The 20255-nt window shown below is 37.4% G+C and overlaps 1 protein-coding gene across 2 annotated transcripts in view; it reads left to right on the forward strand.

The window, feature by feature from the left end:
• The window catches only part of wdpcp (WD repeat containing planar cell polarity effector), an 84123-nt gene that overhangs the window by 21370 nt on the left and 42498 nt on the right, over positions 1-20255 (forward strand). For both annotated transcript variants that reach the window (XM_053237331.1, XM_053237330.1), the window contains exons 2-8: positions 5143-5222; positions 6781-6825; positions 7758-7808; positions 11137-11207; positions 11730-11789; positions 13752-13866; positions 19983-20122. In XM_053237331.1, coding sequence (XP_053093306.1) covers positions 5162-5222; positions 6781-6825; positions 7758-7808; positions 11137-11207; positions 11730-11789; positions 13752-13866; positions 19983-20122 — 543 coding nt within the window. In that variant the 5' untranslated portion in view covers positions 5143-5161. The remainder of the gene's footprint in view (positions 1-5142; positions 5223-6780; positions 6826-7757; positions 7809-11136; positions 11208-11729; positions 11790-13751; positions 13867-19982; positions 20123-20255) is intronic.

Raw genomic sequence — 20255 nt, forward strand, 5'->3', positions numbered from 1 at the left:
AAATAAAGGTCAAATTAGACAGTTGTAAAAAGGTTATTCACTATGTTTTAGCCTTCATTCATTGCAGCCTTTATTGCTACATAATTAGAAAACCTTCAGGTGAACATGTGTAATTATTGCATTATTAGCTGTGATGATGTGTAATAAACACTTTATTAAAACCTTGTTGTACATATATCAACCCTGAATAAATCACTAATACTAATCAATGTGCTCCATATTCTAAAGTAGTGTTTTAGTTATCACTAATTATGTAATAATAAAGTGTTTACTAAAAGTTAGCACAACCAATAATGCATTTATTAAAGGGAGAGAGAGAGAGAGGTGATGAAAGTGAGAATAGGAAAGGTTTGCATTCCAAGTAAGTTCAGAATTTACTCCGATGTTGGGACGCAATGCTGCTGCGGGTCAACCTGGTGCGTTTAAGTGGCACTTAATTTTAATGCCCATAAGATTTTTCAGGAAGGTTTTCATTTAATAACGATGGAGAATGGTCATATAAGAATAAAATGAATTAATTGATTATTTTTTGGAGACCCAGCAGAGTCGTACTGCCCTGTACACAGTGCGTGGTTTGCGTCTTAGCTATATATGGAGCAGCAGCTCTATAAATGAAAGCATATTTCTTTAGTTTGTACAGAAGCTCGGTAAGGCAGTGTTTAGGTCGGGCTACTGGAGCAAACGACAGACAATAGACTTGTGTCTATTCTACTCTAGCGTGCCTTCTACTCATGTTAATCCTGTTAATGAACCTGGTCTTTGTCCCCTGAGCAGAGTTGCCAGGGTCACAGTTTGTGACATGACATTGTGCTTGTTTTCAAGTAAAGTTGCTGATGGAAATGGCAAGTCTGATTTGCATTTACATAGGCTATGACAAACAAAGGGAAAGTGTAAGTAAAGACAATGTGTCTATGATGTACAATTTCTGCTTTAAACTATGCAAAGATATGGAGCCAGAACAAGGATTTATGGAGTGAATAATATCCACGTATTGCAGATACTGCAAATCAGAAACATGTCAAGTCTTTTTGTGTAGTTTTGGAGCTGTAGTTTGAGTAGGAATTCTATATTAAAATAAAAACCGTAACTTTTTTTTGGCTCATCCTGCGAAATCTCAGTCTTGATACATGTGTGTAATGTCATCGATGTGGCGCTTGCTGGCAAACTTTCTTTAAAAAGTTTGCATTTGTTTAGAACACATTGTCTTTATTTCTAATAACATATTCAGTTACATCCTTAGTATAGGCAGACAGAAGGAAAAAGAAAAAAGGAGTTTATGATGAAAGAAATAAAGCAACTGGAAAAGCGAATGATCTTTTTAGTTGTCTTGGTCAGGTGAGTGGACCAGTCATGCTCATGCATGAATAAATGAGTAAACAGTACAGCAGTAACAGATTTTTAAAGAGCTTTACATTAAAGTTTGCACACATTTAGGAGAAAAATGAAAAGAAAAAAAAAAACACACACAACCACCATGATAGTCATACAGCAGTGTGTGTGTGTGTGTGTGTCCAGGTTTTCTCTCTGTCTGTGCCAAGGTCATCTCGTTGAGACAGGCTGTCTGTGAGCTTGAAGAGAGAAAGGTGTAATTAGCGTGAGCTTGGGGTGAAAAACACGAGTGTTTCTGTGAAGCAGCATGTCATCTGTTCCTGACAGGCCTGTTCTCTTTCAGTGTGTGAGAAAGACAGACGTTAAGTAAGTGTGTGTGTGTGTGTGTGTGTGTGTGTGTGTAAGTGAACACCATGATGTCTGGATGAACATCACTCCCAATGGACAGGCCTGCTCTTGATTGAGAGTGTGTTTTCTTTTGGCTCACCATCACATCACACATCTCGTTTTCAAGCCAGTTCAAAAAACACGTTAATTAAACTAAAGTGGGAACTTTTTTTTTTTTTTTTTTTTTTTGAAGTGTGATGCTGCAGGCTTTTGCAACACGTGACACCCATCTCTCATCCTTCTAAAATTAGCCTGAAGAAACCGGAGAAGGGTTCAAAGATCACTGCCGCCATTCTGAAATGTCACTGATCAAAACACACACGTGTTAATTCGACAACTTTACACCATTCAAACCCACACACACACACACACACACACACAGCATCTCTGGGAAATTCACTCAGCCCAGATCTACGTCTTATCTAGAGATGATGGAGACCATTACTCTGCAAAACATGAGGATGAAAAGTTGTTTAAAAGTATAATGTTTAAAACTCTGGCATGATAAAATCACTTGGTAAAACCTAACATAAACGTTAATGTGTAACTTTACACCATCAGTCTGCATTTAATAATAAGTGTTTTATTCCTCTTTTACCACAGTAATTTGCCAATGATTATAATTTGGATTTTAAAAAATAGTACATTGTGCTTTTTTCCATTTCTAGTTACATTAGATACTGTATAGTGGAACAACCATGAAACGAGTTAGTTCCTGTTATCACTTACATTACAGCAGCTATATAAACAAAAGTCATTACCTCAGCAGTCTTTTTTTTTTTTTTCTTTTTGTTAGGGTTTAAAATTTGGTATCATAACCTAGTGTAATCCTTGAATACATGCCAAAAAAGGACCAAAAATTTGGGTTAAAGATTAAAATTTGGTTTAAATCAAAGACTAAATTCGCCAATTGTTTTTTTTTTATTATTATTTTTGAGAGCAACTTTTTAAATAAAAATCTGGTGTCCACCCTTTTCAACAGTCACTGTGTTTTATATAGTGTTCCAGCACTGGAAAGTCTTCAGGACAGAGATGTTTATGCTTTTTGATTTCTCAGTAAAATGACAAGCTGCTTTTTTTTTTTTTTTTTTTTTTTAATATATATATAAGAGAGAGAGGGAGAGAGGGAGAGAAATAAGATGCAGATGAGGGAGTGAGTGTTTAGCATTGCTATAATGTGAGTAATAGCAGGAACTCCTGCTGCATTCAAGGCAAGATTGCAGCGTGTAATTTCCCACCTACAACTGGTAAAAGCTACCTGAAAATTCAATTGAATGTTATTTGTATAGCGCTTTTAACAGTGGACATTGTCATGAAGCAGCTTTACAGATATATTTAAACTCAGGATATATATTTTAAATTTAGAAATTTATCCCTAATGAGCAAACCAGAGATGACGGTGGCAGGGAAAAACTCCCTGAGATGATATGAGGCAGAAACCTTGAGAGGAACCAGAGTCAAAAGGGAACCCATCCTCATCTGGGATAGGATAGTGTGATTATAAATAATTCCCTTCTATATCTGTGTACTATATAGTCAAAAAGTGCAAATTGTGTAACCGGGAACTTATGAGCTTATGAGCAACTTATGAATATGAGCATCAGAGTTATTTCTGAATTTATTATAGGTTTAACATGAAGTCTATTTTGTTGAAGTTATCAACTGTTCAATGATGGAGACTTGAGGGCAAAACTGTTCGTAGCAATTGCAGTCCAAAGCCATCTTCATGGTTTTTTTAGTGTTACCATCCTCAGTAATCTCATGTAACTTTAGGCTGTTCATGTGGGGCCTTCCTCAGCAGCAGCAAGTGATTTTCAGGTGATGAGATCTCCGACCAGAAGTAGGGCATCAGGATGGATCAGGCAGGTCCGGAGCGCAGAAGGTGTCAGGATCACTGGTATCTCAGGAGTAGCATGAGTAGCTCAAGAGGCAGAGAGACAGAGACAGAGAGATTATGGGGTATGCTCATTGAAACACCCCCTCAACTTGAAATTTCAGCTTGGGGTGGTCTTCTCAACTACCACTTCCTTGCCCCGTTTATGGAGTGACGTCAAATCAACATGGCCGCTACTCACTATTGTCTGCTGCTGTTGTTTCATGAATGTTTGAAGTTCACTATAGTAGAACAGCCCCAGTAGCCACTCAGGCCTTTAACTGTAAAAGTGCAGTTAAAGTAGCTTTTTATGAGCTTTACTTGCTCTGACAGAGCAAACAAAATACACGCTTTCATGGAGATGACCATGTTTTTTTCCACTTCGCACGTCTAACATCCCAAGGTGGGAAATGATGTCATTACAACTTGCAAATTATCACTTACAAGGCCCCGTGAATGAAGCATAAATTGTCTCACGGACATTCCACAACATTAACTATAAATCATTAAAAAAACATTCATTAATAAACATTGTAATTGTTGGCAGATGACTGTTGATTGTAGATGATTGTTGGCTGTGGTATAAGTAAAATGACAGACTTCGGACTGTGTGTTTATATGAAAGTAATAGTATAAGTAACAGTTTAGTCTGTTGTGTGTTATTCCTTACATAAACAACTTCTGGAAGACAATGATGTATTTTCAAATATTACTTAGATTATACTCTTCACAGTACTGTGGCTAGAAATGACCTTGAAGGACTCTAGACTCTGTTCTGAACATAAATCTTACCACATTTTTTACGAATCTGAATCTAAATCTCAGATTTAATGAAAGGTTTTAGAATGAGGACAGACCGACTCTGGCCTTGTGCTAAGATATAAACGGTAACGTAATTAAAGTCTGGGGAAATCGAGTCGTTATCAAAGTCTTATCTATTCCACACTCTCTCATTCTTCTTTTATTTTCCCTTTACCTTTCTCAATCCATCACCTTGCATCACCCTCTCCCTTTACTCGTCTGCCTCTACATTAGCATGCTAGCGAGTCTCTTGTGCCCACAGCTTGAGACTCCTTAGTCTTTCTTTTTTTTCCATTTATTTAATCAGGTCCAGATTAGGTTTATCATCGCTCATTCACTGGACCCACCTTTTTCCTCCTGCCCTCCGTTCTTAATTGCCGTCTACCTCTGCCAATCCGTCCGTTTATTTAAACACAATCAACCACCGTTGCCGTTATTTAAAAGGTAGTGGGAGTGAGAGAATACGGGGCAAATTGAATCAAGCGAGGTGTCAGATGGAAATGAAAAGGTCAGGACAGAGATTTTGTATAAGGGGAAATGAGGAGAACGCTCACACTATCTGCACAGAGGAACTCCACCAACCCCATGACCCCCTTCCCGGGGTCAGAGTAGTCAAGTGCGCCTGCAGGTTTCAGAGCTGGAATGAAAAGCTCTGTGAGTGATACACGTTTACTGGGTAGTGGGAGATGTGTATCTCTTTCTCTCTTTGTTCACTTTCTTCTTTCTTCTTTTCAACATCTCTCCCTCTTCAGAAGGCTTCTCTGTCATCTGATGGCGTTCTGCTTAGCTGAGCTGAACTTGTGGTCCTCAAGGAGCAGTCTGAATGTGCAAGGTAATTAACACACACACACACACACACACAGAATAGTTTGCTGCCTTTTTCAGAGTCACACATGCGTATATATTTAACAGATCTCGCACTGTTTTGCTCTACAGCTGTCTCTCACTGAAACACACACACATTTAAATACACTCTTTCACACACACACATACACACACACACACACACACACACACAAATAAACAAAAATCTCATTTTGCAGTTAGAAAAGTTTCCACACTTGTTCTGTTGTGTTTTGTTTTTGTATTCTATTCCATTCCTTATATGATGTTTTGTTCTATTTTATTTTAATTTTTATTCAATATCAGCCTTTTTTCTTTTTTCCTTTATTCCATTCTTTTTGATTTACTCTATTTTATTTCAATTATATTCTGTTCATTCCTTTTCTGTCGTTCTTGTTTTTATTCTATTCCTTTCTCTTTTATGTTATGCTGTTCTCACTTATTTTAGTTTTAATTCTATTCCATTTTTTTCCTGTTTGGTTTACTCTATTTTTTTTTCTTTTTAATTTTTTTCATTCTCTTCTGCAAAGTTTTGTTTTGTTTAATTTTATTTTTAAAAATTATATTCCATTCTCTTATATTTCATTTTAGTCCATTGTTTTCTGTTGTTGTGCATTTTCTTTTTATTCTCTTCTGTTTTATTAATTTTTTTTAACTTCTGTTTTGTTCTATTTTACTTTTTTATTCTGTTGTTTTCTCTTCTGTTCTGTTTTATGCTATTTTTTTTTTACCTTTTATTTTATTCCATTCTGTTATCTTTTGTTCTCTTTTATTTTCTTTTTGTATTCTATTCCATTCTTTGTGTTTGGCTTATTCTATTCTTTTCATCTTTATTTTATCCCATTCTCTTATTTTTTATTTTATTTTTGTATTCTGTTCCAGTTTTGTTCTGTTTTGTACTATTTTTTAAAAATTGTATTCCATTGTAGTTTATTTGATTATGTTCTGTTATTTTAAATATTTTGGGGCTCACTCAGATTCTCGACTTCGGAAGTGGAAAATTTCAGATAGCTTAGTGTTTTTGTAGTAGTAGCATTTAACCAGTGTACGCTTAACATCCATACAGGGTATTTGCGGTGCTGCACTTAAATGCTGGCACCCTGTGTGAGGAACCTCATCTTAATCTAGCAACACTGTTCTCACAATCTGATCAGCAAGCACAGTGTGTTTGCCTTTCCAGGTCAAAAGCACAAATTCTTCTTAAGTTCTCTTCAGAGCGCACCATGGAACCGTTCTGTTCTATATAAGCATATAACATTAACTAATTGTGTAATAACATTTATAAATCGCCCATGACAGATGGATGAAAGAATAGAGTAATGGAAATAGATGAAAGGATGGTAAAGATGGATTGCTGGAAATAGATGTATGGATAAATGGATTGATCCTCCAGGGTAAAAATGACCTAAAAAGTCCTTGGAGCAAAACTTCACCTCTGTGGAATATGTGTGTTTGTTCCACCAATGTGAAAAATGCTGATTAGTCAATCTTTGGATTATGTCTCTTCTTCCTCTCTCTCTCTCTCTCTCTCTCTCTTCATTTTACAGATACAGATATTGGCACATTCCAGTTTTATGAGAAAGGAGAACCAGGTAAGTGTGTGAAATTCACTTTCTTATTCCCTCACTCACTCTTTCACTCACTTGCTGACTCACTCATTCAGTCACTTAGTCTCTCTCTCTCTCTCTCTCTCTCTCTCTCTCTGTCACTCTCTCACATGCGTAATGAGCTAACATGAAGCTTGTGTGTGTCGGATTTCAGTTCATGCAAAGACTGCTATTTTGTGATGGTAGCATGTAGCCTGTCAAGTTCTCACATGCATCACGCAGCACGGATCTTTCTTCTGGTAGCTGTAGCCATCCTGGTTCCTGTAGCCGTTTATCCTTAATTTCTTTTCGACGGTGGTTCTTTGGTGTTCCCTTTACGTTGATGAATGGGCCAGGGGAAGCTGAGCAAACTTTGTATAACAACAGATGGGCCACAGTCAGTAGCTGCATACATAAAAAGGGCACAGTACCTGAGACTCTGCACATTTGTTTATATGTACACTATACACAAGTGTGTGTGTGTATGTGTGTTTGAGTCCTGCTTCCTTGATTTGTGTCCACCAGAGGGTGCAGCAGCTCTACCATGATGAAGAGATTGAGAGGTAGTCAGTGTGTGTTTGTGAATGTGTGTGTGTGTGTGTTTGGACCAGCTCTCCAGCTGAGAAAGGTCATAGGTCCATTAGTATGAAGCAGAGGTCCTGTAAAACCCATCATGCACTGCACATGTTAGTGTTCCCATTACGAAGACTCCTGAATCGACTCATCAGCTCCGTGTCGAGTTCTTCATGAGTTTAAACACACTAAACTCCAGCTCACGTACTCGGATTTGTCAGAATGCCAAGATACCGATTGACTCACATACTCATTTTGAAAAACACACCTCATGTTAGCTGAAGAAGCAGAGCCATACTGGTCTTTGACAGTTGTTTCTCTGTCTCTCTCTTTCTCTCTCTCTCTCTCTCTCTCTCCGTGTTCAGTCTTTCCTGCAGATCAGCATTACTACAGTGAGAAGCAGCACTTTGCCGAGAGTGAGTCCTCTACCTTTTGTAATCATTTCTGTGTGTTGTGGGTGTGTGACTTGTAAGTTATCTACATATTCAAAAAATGGGCACGTATCAGTTCAGTCAGAACAAATATTATATATTTGTAATAATATTAATATAAAATGATGTTTAGACCTTTGACAAAAACATGGCAAACAAAATGCTTTTTAACCTCAAAAAATCTTTTTAAGCTTTCATGTTCTACTTTCATTTGATTAACACAAGTCAAAAATGTGTGCTTCCAAAACCTTTTCGCCAAATGCCCCATGAAAAAGTAGGTATAATTTATGGCATATTAATTATTTTCTAATTATGCATAAATTACAAATGCTGCCCTCATAGTGATATTAGTAAAGAGTCACTCTTCTTCTGTGGCTGAATCTCAAATGGTGTTCTGTTTGTCATGTAGTGCACTAGATAGAGTCTACAAGGCTGTTATGTTGTGAACATGTATCAGAGGTGCCAGAATTTATGGTTTAGCTGTAGCATTTATAATTATTTACCCCTTGCTATCAGGCAATACTTCAACTCCGCCTTTTCTGCTTTTTCAACTAGAGCAGCACAAATAAAACTCACTCCGTGGAAAAGTCAGTTCACTGAAGTGGAAAAGACGTGAGACGTGAAAGACGTGTTTGTTTCTGGTAGCAGTTACTTTTGCTTCGTGCTGACTTTATCTAGAGGAACATTGGGCCAATGGAAAACAAGAAGGCGGCACTGTAGTGTCTTTGGATGATAAAAAAAAATGGAGGCGCTGCTGATTATTAAATAGCTTAATAATTAAATAGCTATTAAACACCAGGCATTTGCCTCACTGTTTTCTTACTGTTGCTCACACCTGGGGAAAAAAAAAAAAAGATTTGTCTCATCTACCCATACGTGCTAGGGTTTTTGTGGTTAAAAAAAAAAAAAAAAAAAATTTCTTGTGGAACTTTCTTGTTAGCTTAAATTTATCTAAGTATCAGAGACAAGAAAACATTCTGTGGCTAAATAAATAAAAACATCTCTGAAAGATTACAGTTTGTGATAAAATGACAATGTTGCCTCCTAATAATTTTCACCTTCTGTGCTTTTAAGTGAGAGCAGTACTGCAGTATAACATTATATACAGCTCACTTATATTTAAATGCACAAGTATACTGATACTTTAAGCAGCTCAAATTCAAATGCAAATTATATACAGAATTTATACACACATATGTGTATATATATACACACATACATACATACATACATACATATAAAATGTGTGTGTGTATGTATGATATGTAATACTGCATGTGTAAGTAATAACAGATCTGTCACCCAATAAAATAGGAATAGTAAATAAATAAATAATCCTCAGAGACTTCAGAGGGACAAAAAGTCCCTTATCAGGAGAGACACACTCATCCTTAACACACCATTCCTCTCTCTCTATCTCTCTTTCATTAATATTCATGTATTTATGAATCTCTTTTTAAGGACGGGGGTCTTTTTCTTAATGGCGCACACACACACACACACACACACACACACACACAAAAGCCCAAATTGGAATCCTTTAAGGGCAAATTTCCAAAAAGAAGCCTCTCAACCTCGGCTCGGCTCACGTTAACCTGTTAATACAAACACATGAGCAGAGAAATTCAATTAACTCCGTGTGTGTGTGTGTGTGTGTGTGTGTGTGTGTGTGTGTGTGTGTTTCGTGGGAGGCAGATGAGGTTTTCATGAGTGTGACAGCACATTTTACACCAGCGTGTTTTAATATGTTACGGTAACTTTGAGTTCTTCCCCCCGAGGCACACACAGATGATTGAATAACTCTCCAGTGTGGGGAAAATTGCGGTTTTACCTCCGGTTGGTTATTAGTTAATAAAGCATATTAAGTCTACAAGGTAACTAAAGTACATGTTGTCTCTTCAGAGGGGCCCGCAAGTTAATCGCTGTTTTACTTTGAAGTGGTTTAGTGTTTACACGCTCCTCAGTTTTTCACTGCTTGTGTAGAGGAAAAGGGGAGTCATTTGGGCGAGAAGGCCAGGGTTATTTTCATATAGCAGCGCTTTCCCAAGTGTTTTATTCCTCTTATACCACAGTTGTTTGCCACTTATTACAGTTTTTTTTATTAATTAAATAACGTGTCATACATTTTATCCATTTAGAGTTATATTTTATGTTGTGGAAGATCCATGAAACAAGTTCCTGTTATTACTGACGTTGTAGCAGCCATAAACAGTCGTTCCCTCACAAAGCTTTCTTTTTTCTCTCTTTCTTGAAGCTAATAAGAAATAAATGCAGCTTGTGTCTGTTACCGAGAAATCGCAAAACATAAACTCTTCTGTGCGTGAACGGCTTCTGAATGTTACAAAGCGCAGACACTGGAGACTCCTTCCAGTCGCCGTGCGTTAGCGGTTACTATAGAAACGATAACTTATTAAAATGAGTGCATTAATGTAAACATATTTAAACAACGCCTTCTGACCAGTCCGATTTGAAAATGTGTTCTAAGGCTTCATTAATACAGGATTGCGCAAAAGTCTTTTATATACATTTTGTCCTATATCTTCCATAAGAGCTGTAGCAGGTCGATTTCTTTATAAAACTGCGCTGAATTGATGCCTTTTTAACACTTACACCATAATGTAAGTGTTAACAGGAATCAAACTGTTGCGAGAACGTTAAATTTAGCTATGATTGAGTAAATAGTATGAAATGTAATTGTTTACTAAATAAAAAAAATGTTATTGGTGACAAGTAGTTGTGGTATAAGAGAAATAAAATACTTGTTATAGGAAAATAATCAACTTCATGGTGGTAAGAGTATCTCTCTTTACTTTGGCCCATATCACATCACCCTGCTGTTATTTATTTTCCTGTAACAGCACACCCCCCAAATGTTTTATTCCTTACATAAAAAAACGCTATGATTAACTACTGAAGGTTAAGATATTCCGTTTATAATAAATATTCGAACATTTTTCCTAAGTAAATAATTTAACCCTCGCACAACCGCTGTAGTGTTATACGGAATTTTAAAGATGCCCTCATTGAAAATGTGAAGTTCTAAGCATGCACTGTGATAATGCATTGTACAGTTTTCATACGAGGAACTTTTGTTTCCGTCTCTACCGCCTACCGCACCTGATTTCATTTGTTAACTGACGGAACTTTCAGCTCAGCTTCATTTTTGTTGGTGACATTTCGACCTTTAGACTTCGGGTCACTCCGAACTACTTCCTCTCATAAACAAAACACAAAAACATTTTCTGTGCTGATTTGTCTTTCCCTTCCCCTCTCTCTCTCTCTCTCTCTCTCTCCCTCTCTCCCCCTCTCTCAGCACGAGGTTACCCATGGTTCCTGAGTAACCGTCGTCCGGAGAGGTTGAGGGACGCCCTCAAGGAACTGGAGGTATTTGTTTACGTTTCCCCTTCTCAATAACTGCAGATTAATTAACAAATTGCAGCATTCTCTCTCTCTCTATCTCTCTCTCTCTCCCTCTCTCAGCACCTGGGTGTTGGTGTCTCTCTGTCATCACGGGGGATATTTGAGGGGGATCAACAGGACTTCGGGCAGGTTCACCCCTCCCTGTCTGTTGCCCCCCACCCCCCAGTCTCTCTCTCTCACACACACACACACACACACACACACACACACACACACACACACACACAGATGCAGCTTTGTTCAGTAGCACTGTGGGTAACTTTTTGGTCTACTCACAAAATCTGAAATTGGAAACGTACATGAAGCCAAAGCCCTCAAACCACAGAGCAAGACCCGAGTTAGCAAATTTCTTTCATTTCTCTCTCTCTCTCTCTCTCTCCCCTTCTCTCGCTCTCTCTCTCTCTGTCTGTCTGTCTCTTTGTCTCTCTCATTTTGCACTATACACATTGAGATCGTTGCTGTAATTCTTCTGTCTCTCTTTATCAGGAGTTGTTACAGTCTAATTCCTGTGTTTGTACCAAATGGAGGACAAAGCATTGTTGCCAGGTGTGTATCCCAGCATGCAGCAGGGTATTGCGGCCTAAACTATGGCTGCAATCGACATAGGAAGTGTCACAATAAATCTTGCTCAAATAGTTAATTATTTGAATTTTTATGGTATATATACATCAAACACAAAAAAATCTGAATTTGAAAGTTTAAGATTCTACTTTTTAGTTGCAGAATGTAAATACTGTATGTGTTTCCTGAAATTTATTTGCTAAATATTCCTTGTGTCGCTTATGTATATCTACACATGTACATACGTACAGTCAGGTCCATAAGTATTTGGACAGAGACACAATTTTTGTAATTTTGCCCCTGTATACCACCACAATGGATTTGAAATGAAGCAATCAAGATGTGATTGAAGCGTAGACTTTCAGCTTTAATTTAAGGGGTTTAGGGGTTTCAGAAATACTGCATTAACCGTTTAGGAATTACAGCCATTTTTTCAGAGTCCCTCCATTTTCACAGGCTCAAAAGTAATAGGACAATTGAATGATAAGCAGATTCATGGCCAGTAGTGGCCGGTTTCCTCATTATTTTATGACAAAAAAAGGAGATAAAAGGTCTGGAGTTGATTCCAAACATTGAATGTGCATTTGGTAGCTGTTCATGGGAACTTTCATGCCGTCCAAAGAGGTGCTGATGCAAGTGAAGGAGGCCATTAGGCTGAAAAAAACAAAACAGACCCGTTAGAAAGAAAGCACGAACTTTACGAGTGGCCAATTCAACAATTTGGTACATTCTTAAAAAGAAGGAATGCACTGGTGGGCTCAGCAACACCAAAAGGCCTGGAAGACCACGGAAGTCAACTAAAGTGGATGATTTCAGAATCAAGAACACTCTGGAGGAGGTGTGCGTTACATTGTCAAAGTCTACAATCAAGAGACATCTTAATGAATGTAAATACAGACCGATTACCTCAAGATGCAAACCACTGGTAACACTCAGGAACAGAAATGCCAGATTAGACTTTGCTAGAAGACCTCTTAAAAAAAGCCTGAAAAGTTCTGATGCAAGATTAACCTGTACCAGAATGATGGGAAGAGAAGAGTATGGAGAAGGAAGGGGAGGGCTCATGATCCAAAGCATGCCACATCATCTGTCTAACATGTGGAAGTGTTATGGCATGGGCATGTATGGTTGCCAGTGGAACTGGGTTACTGGTGTTTATTGATGATGTGACTGCTGATAGAAGTAGCAGAATGAATTCTGAAGTGTATGGATCTATACTTTGTGCTCAGATTCAGTCAAGTGCTGCAAAACTGTTAGGATAGCGCTACAGATGAATAATGACCAAAAACATACCGCAAAAGCAACCCAAGAGTTTCTTAAGGCAAAGAAATAGAATGTTCTTAAATGGCCGAGTCAGTCACCTGACCTCAACCCAATTGAGCATGTTTTTCACTTACTGAAGACAAAACTGAAGGCAGAAAGACCCACAAACATGTCCAAGGGTTCCAGACTTCAGGCAGTCACTGACTGCAAAGGATTGTATTAAAAATAATCCTAACATTTATGATTGTTTGTTGTCCAATACTTTTGAGCCTGTGAAAATGGAGCATGAAAAAATGGCTGTAATTCCTAAACATTTAATGCAATATTTTTGTTAAACCCCTTGAATTAAAGCCGAATTCTACAATTCAATCACATCTTGATTGCTTCATTTCAAATCCATTGTGGTGATGTACAGAGGCAAAATTATGAAAATTGTGCCACTGTCCATATTCCATAACTGAATATCTGTAAAGAAAAAAAAAAAAAGGATAAAAGATTTACTCTGTCAGAGACAGTATTACTTACAGGCTTATTAATATTCAAATACAGTCAAATCATAATTATTTAAAAAAAAGCTTTTAAGTAATCACAATTTAAATATTTAGATGTGTGTGACACAACTGGTACTACTCGATTATTAAGTTTCATCTTGGTTTGTCTGTGTGTGTGTGTGTGTGTGTGTAGATGCTGTTGAGCTCAGGTGTTTTAGTGACCCTCACTCTGAATGGAGCTCAGTTAGAGAGAGTGGGCATCGACAAAACACTGGTGGGACGACTACCTGCTGACACCATCAGTCACGGTGAGTCTAACACACACACACACACACACACACACACACAGGTATATATACACACTGTTGAAGAAAACTCAAACCAATTACACACACTGCCCATTTTCCCAGCATGCACTTGGGCAGCACACACCCATAGGTCACCTACCTTCTGTCTCTACATCTTCCGTTACTCCCTGAGGAAGTTGGAACTGTCTGGACACACACACACACACACACACACACAGAGTGCTCCCTCCGTTTTTAATTGCTGACTCTCCAGGGACCATGGCGTTACTTCCTGCCTTGTTTGGATTTGGACACTGTCCCAAAACTGCTAATTATTTTCTCATATCACTTATTGTTTATAGCTGAGTGTCTCTAGCGGGTCTCTAGACACCTGACAAGCCGGTCTCTCTCTCTCTGTCTCACCCCTCTTCCCCTTCCCTCCCTGTGCCACCCCCCACAGAGTCCCATTCAGCTCCTCAGAGGCCCTAATTACCACAGTAATTTGTGAGTGTGTGTGTGTGTGTGCGTGTGTGTGTGTGTATGGGGAGGGGGTGTCTTCACATCTGTCACTTGTTTCATTAGTTTCACACACCCAGTCAATTAGTCACAACCTCTCACCATCACAAAGTGGCAACAGCTTTTAATTTTACAAATTAACAAGGCCCTTATTGGACATTAATAAAGCGTCTATAACAGATTTATCAGCAACACGTCATTATTAATTAGAGTGTCAAGCTCTTGGTATGGTTTGTAAGTAAACGCCAAAATGACACAGTGTGAATGTGACTGAATAGATTTATATAATAGACTTTATAATACACACCTGACCAGTGTTGGAGACTGTTAGATGGTTAGGCTTGTTTTCAGTGAGGCCCCTTTCCTCAGATGCAGTAGCTGATGAATTCTTGATTCTGATTGGTCAGAAGTTGATTTTTTTTGTAGCAGCTTTGATAAATTTATAGTAATGTGCTAATACATTCTAATACGTGATAACGTGATTCTATAGTAGCAACTCGTACACAGGGACTCATATGGAGGAATCGTCACATAATCACAGACTAATAATATGGATTAAAAAAATAAATAGAAACGTACAATTGCTGATACGGTGAAGTTTTTCTGTGAGATGTTTATTTAGCTTTTTGGAAGGAGTCTCCTGTGTGATGTAACACTCAAGAGAAAAGTCTTCAGGATGGAAGAACTTGCGGTTTCTCAGTAACATAACATGCTGCATTTATGACTGTTTATAGCTGCTATATTTTTTCGCAACATAAAACAACATGTAAACATAACATGACAAATGGATAAAAAAGTATGATGTGTTGTTCTTTAATAAATACAAATTGTGAGCATTGGCACATAGCTGTTGTGTAAGAGGAATAAAACACTTTGGGATGCTCTTATTGGAAAATAATCAGGATGGAAAATCTTTGTACCACAACAATTTGCCAACGATTACCACTGTTAGTTATTAAAGAATGACACTATTTGCATTTTTCAGTTTATATTTACATTTATTGGTGTGCAAAACTAATGAAACATTACTTCCTGTTATCACCTAATCAGCTATATGTCGTTGTTCCCTCACCAGCCTTTTTTTTTTTAAATTATTTAATTAATAATTATAGAGCTGCTGTTATAGGAAATTAATCAACACCTTCTGACCAATCAGAAGAGAGATTTGAACAGAGCTGTGGTTGTATGCAACTTATACATTATACATATTATACTTATTATTGGGTTAATTACTAATTATTGGGTTAATAAATCTTTATTTGTATTAAAAAACATGTCTGATTTGATTAATACTTTCTTAATAAGTCAAAAGGCAGCATCTGTAAATTAGGTCAAAAGGATAAAGGATGTGTTTTTGTTATATCTTATATTTTAATGGCTATTTAATGGGCTTAATTAGTAGTTACAATGGTATTAGGGTAGAATTGATGGAAAGCTTGTGAGCAAATAAATCATTTGAAATCACTCACAGGATGCTTTGAAAATGCCATTGCTGATGTTCGTTGCTAATGCTGCATGAAAATATCAATTGAAACATCACATTTCATTTGCATACGGCAAACTGGCAAACCGTTTATTTTCCCCTCGTGGACAATTTCTTAAATGTGATCCTAAACAGCCTAGAGTTGTTGTGAAGCCTTTATTTTCCTAACTGAGGAGGCTGTAAGTGATTTCTCATTGCATTCATTATTTGTCATTGCATTAAACACAGCACTGTTAAGCTCTTTAGGCCGCAGTGTCAACACGTTTTAAAATGAGGAGGACGTTAAGTGGATCTAGCAAGCTGACTGACACCAATCGCTAATACACCTCAGTCTTCTGCTTCACATATGGGCCAAAACCTGTTCTCCACACACGTGCACACACACGCACGCATGCACACACACACATACACACACATGAACAGGGCCAGTTTTTCAGCCCCAGGCTACAAAGTTGGACATTTATTTGCTAATGGATTAGCATGAAATCCCTCACATTTTGGGAGCGCTTACCACAGTCTAAATAAATTGCTATCATCTCTTATGTGTGATTGACATTTCTGTGTTTTTAAGTAAGAGAAACTGGTGAGTGATGGCTATTTTTAGTGTTTAATACTTGAACATTTTGCTGAAATATGTGCCGTGAAATACTGCAGTGTAATTAAATCATGTCACCAAAAAAACCCACGCAGTTAATTTCACTGTGTAATTAGTCTGACAAGACGTAACTCATTACGTCTTTATGAAGTCTGTATCTATATTTCAGTATATTTAAGCTTGATAACCATGTTCTGTTAGCATTTTATAAGCAAGGAACAAAGCACTTGAGGGCATGCTGTTACTTCCTTTCAGGATGGTGTGATAAAGCAGAGTTACTGTTACCACCCCGACATTGATTATTTTCCAATAACATCATGTCCCTAAGTCTTTTATTCCTCTTAAACCATAGCAATTTTCCAATGATTAAAATTTTTATTAATTAAAGAATGACACATCATACCTTTTTATCAGATTATAGTTACATAACCTGGTGTGAAAAGTCTGTCAGACATGTTAGTTCCTGTCACCATCTTTTTTCTTTTCTCTGTCTTGAAGTAAATAAGACGCAAAAAAAAAAACGCGTCATGTTTCTGAGAAACCACAAAACACAGAGTTCTGCCCTTTGTCAGAAAACGTAAAGGAACAGCTCTACTTCTAACTCTTACAAAGCGCTGTTGTAGAAAATTAATCAACACCTTCTGACCTATCAGATTGAACAGTTCAGCAGTACTGTGGTATACATTCCAATAATGTCTAAAGAAATAATAATAATTAAAAAAAAAACAATAAAACACTCATTAATTCCTTTATAAACATGTTTTAACATAAGCGTTACTTTGCATTATAATGCTCTAATGGATTACACTCTTGACAAGCGAGACGGAAACCCTCTGTTGTTGGGTTCTACATAGAACCTTTAAAGGCTCTTGCAGAGAAACCAATGAAAGAACCATACAGAAACAATTTTATGAATATTTTATAAATCAGTCGAGTCTAGTTTGGAGGAATATTTCAGTGGAAAAATAGCATTCACCTAAATTTATACACCCAAAGACCTGTTTGTTTCTTCTGAGGTGAGTGTGAGTGATGATTTAGACATTTTCAGGGCTACACTGGTAGCTTTATACTTCCTGTACGTGTCTGCTACATTAGTCTTGTATCGCCAGTCAAAACTAAAGAATAAAACTTCAGTAAACAGACAACAGTTGGCTAATGTAAGTGGAAAATTCTGTGTTTCATTTTTGTTGGAACTCAGCCATATTAAAGCACTGTTAACACACAGCTCTGTTTACTCACTGTTTTCACGCGATACCATGCCACAGTGCATAATTACACCAGAACCAGTGTGTATCCCGTCTGTAATTGCTGTTAAGGTTTGTAAATCTGTTTGGCTATATTCACAATTTAAAACAGGTTATGTGTTGTTTTTCCCCCTCCTGTTTAATTGCTTCTTTAAAATGATTATTTTTTTAGCAAGGGGAGGTTTAATCGCTAAAAAAGCATGAGCTAAGCTGGTGGTTCAACTCGATCCAGAGCAATTTTCTGCCTTTGGCATGAAAGCTACACTGCCTTTAGGCATTTCTGCATTTCTCTGCACCTACACTGTTTCTTATTCTCTTTCACACACATACATACATCAACTGAGGAACTCAGAGCCTACCTCATATGTCAAGAAATATAGTATAGTTGCTCTGATTCCCAACATCTGATGGAACAACACACGATTCTTTTCTGTCTGTAACATGCAGTGAGAGATCATTTACATAGACTCAATATATGCTTTATTGGGGCAAATCCAAGACTCCTAATTGGTGGTCAGAACACAGGAAGGCAAAATTAAATACGGATAATCTATAATCGGAAACTAAGAAAAACAGACAAGGGTCTAAACCAGGAAAATCTGGACCTCGAGAATACTTAAAAACATGGAAAATGAGCGTTGGACTTAAAGACAAAATGCACAGTAAGCGCTTGCAATAATACATTGACACTACATGGTATAAGTAAACATACGAATCAGATCTAAACACAGAACAGGTGAACACACTCAGGCAACAGACCAATGGTAGTACAGGACAGACAGAACTGCAACAGAAACCAAACACAAGCAAGTGGCTTTCATTGCCATGGGAACTGTGATGCGAAGTGGAAACTGTGTCACTAACACTAAAATCTAAAATATTTCTCTCATAAGACTCATAAATGTCTCCAAATGCACCATAGTACTTAAATAATCTTTATAGTGTTTTTGATCTTTTAAATGTTTTGTTTTCTTTTGCTACCATGTTTCAACAATATAACAGGGTTAGTAGTAGCTTAGTGGTTTCTTATTTGCTTATTTGGGTTGGATTTGTTTTACATGGAGAGGTGGGGTATGTCTGAGATTTTACTCCCGTCAGGTCAGTGTACATTTTTGTACGGACTGTGCATACACAAGACTGGAAAAATTACTGAATTGACATGTTGGTAAAGATTCTGTTACGTCTTGTGGGAAAAGAAGTTATTCTTCAGTCTAAAGCCTTCCCGTGAAGCTCTTGTGCTCTTCTCCATTTTTGTCTCCTGCTAAAAACAAACCAAAACCATGTATCAGCCAAGTTTAAAATGCAGAACAATAAGATATACAGTACTGTGCAAAAGTCTTAGGCACCCTATTTTTTTTAGTAAAAACTTTGTTATAGATGTTTATTTTATGACTTCTACATTATTGATTCAGTACAAAAACATTTTAGATTCCAAACATGAGTTTTCCAGCAAAAAATTAAATGTTACAGAAAAATGTTTGTATGTCAGTAAAGAAAGCAGCATATTACATAAGAGACACTTTTCAGACAAAAAAAACATAATGAAGGCTGCTGGGTTTCACTGCAAAAATAAGAAGCGAGTCAACAGTCAAAGACTCCAGAAGAACTGTGGCTGCTTCTGCAAGATGCTCAGTAACACTTACAGCTCATTTCCTTTAAAACTGTACAAATTGTACCTGAGGCTACTATTTAAAAAAAAAAACAAAAAAAAACAAAGCAAAGGTTCATCACACCAAATATTGACTTTGTTTCATTTATGACTGTTTACTGCTCTTTATAGTATTTTTTTTAATGTAGAAACATTTAGTTTCATTATTTTTGAAGGCATCTTTGCTCTACAGCATTTCTTTGCATGTGCTTAAGACCTTTGCACAGTACTGTAGATGCATTTAGAAAGGCTAATTAGAGAAGCTAGCACAGGTAAAGCCTACAGACATGTTATGCTCATGTCAAGCTTGCATGACCATGTCTCCTACAACAAGCACTTATGCTAAAACTCTTAAACAGTCAGTTTATATTAAAATAAGGTGATAAGGAAATCTTTTATTTCATGCAAATTGATCATAATTACTACAGACGTCCTCTTGCAGCCTAACAGACATGTCTGGAAATCTTATCCTATCTCAACAGCACTATATCGGCCATTTCAGATTTTCTGTCATTTATGGGAAGCAATAAAACGTTAAATTGTTTCACATATTCATCTTGTTCATTTTTCAACTCCACCATACAGAATCTGCATTACATGTGACATCTGAACTCTAACCTGACCTTTCCTGCCTCTCTCTACCATCCATAGCAGTGATTGGTGAACGCTTCCTCCTTCTCTCATTGGTGGAGAAGAGTCAGGTGTGTCAGGTGTACCTGGGTAGGCGGAGCCAGAGTTCTCCTGAGCTCTCAGCACGGCGTTTGGAGAAGCTCTCGGCTGCTGACATTAAGGTAACACCCACACACACATATGCACGTTAGCACTTTTGGGAAAAAGCCTTGGCTGCTTTTAATTAGCGGCCACAATGATGGCGTTTCCACTGAGCTTGTAGCAGTAATTACTAGCACTCATAGTGTTTTTTTT

This window comes from Pangasianodon hypophthalmus, chromosome 10 (genome assembly GCF_027358585.1).
Source record: "Pangasianodon hypophthalmus isolate fPanHyp1 chromosome 10, fPanHyp1.pri, whole genome shotgun sequence".
Classification (NCBI taxonomy): domain Eukaryota; kingdom Metazoa; phylum Chordata; class Actinopteri; order Siluriformes; family Pangasiidae; genus Pangasianodon; species Pangasianodon hypophthalmus.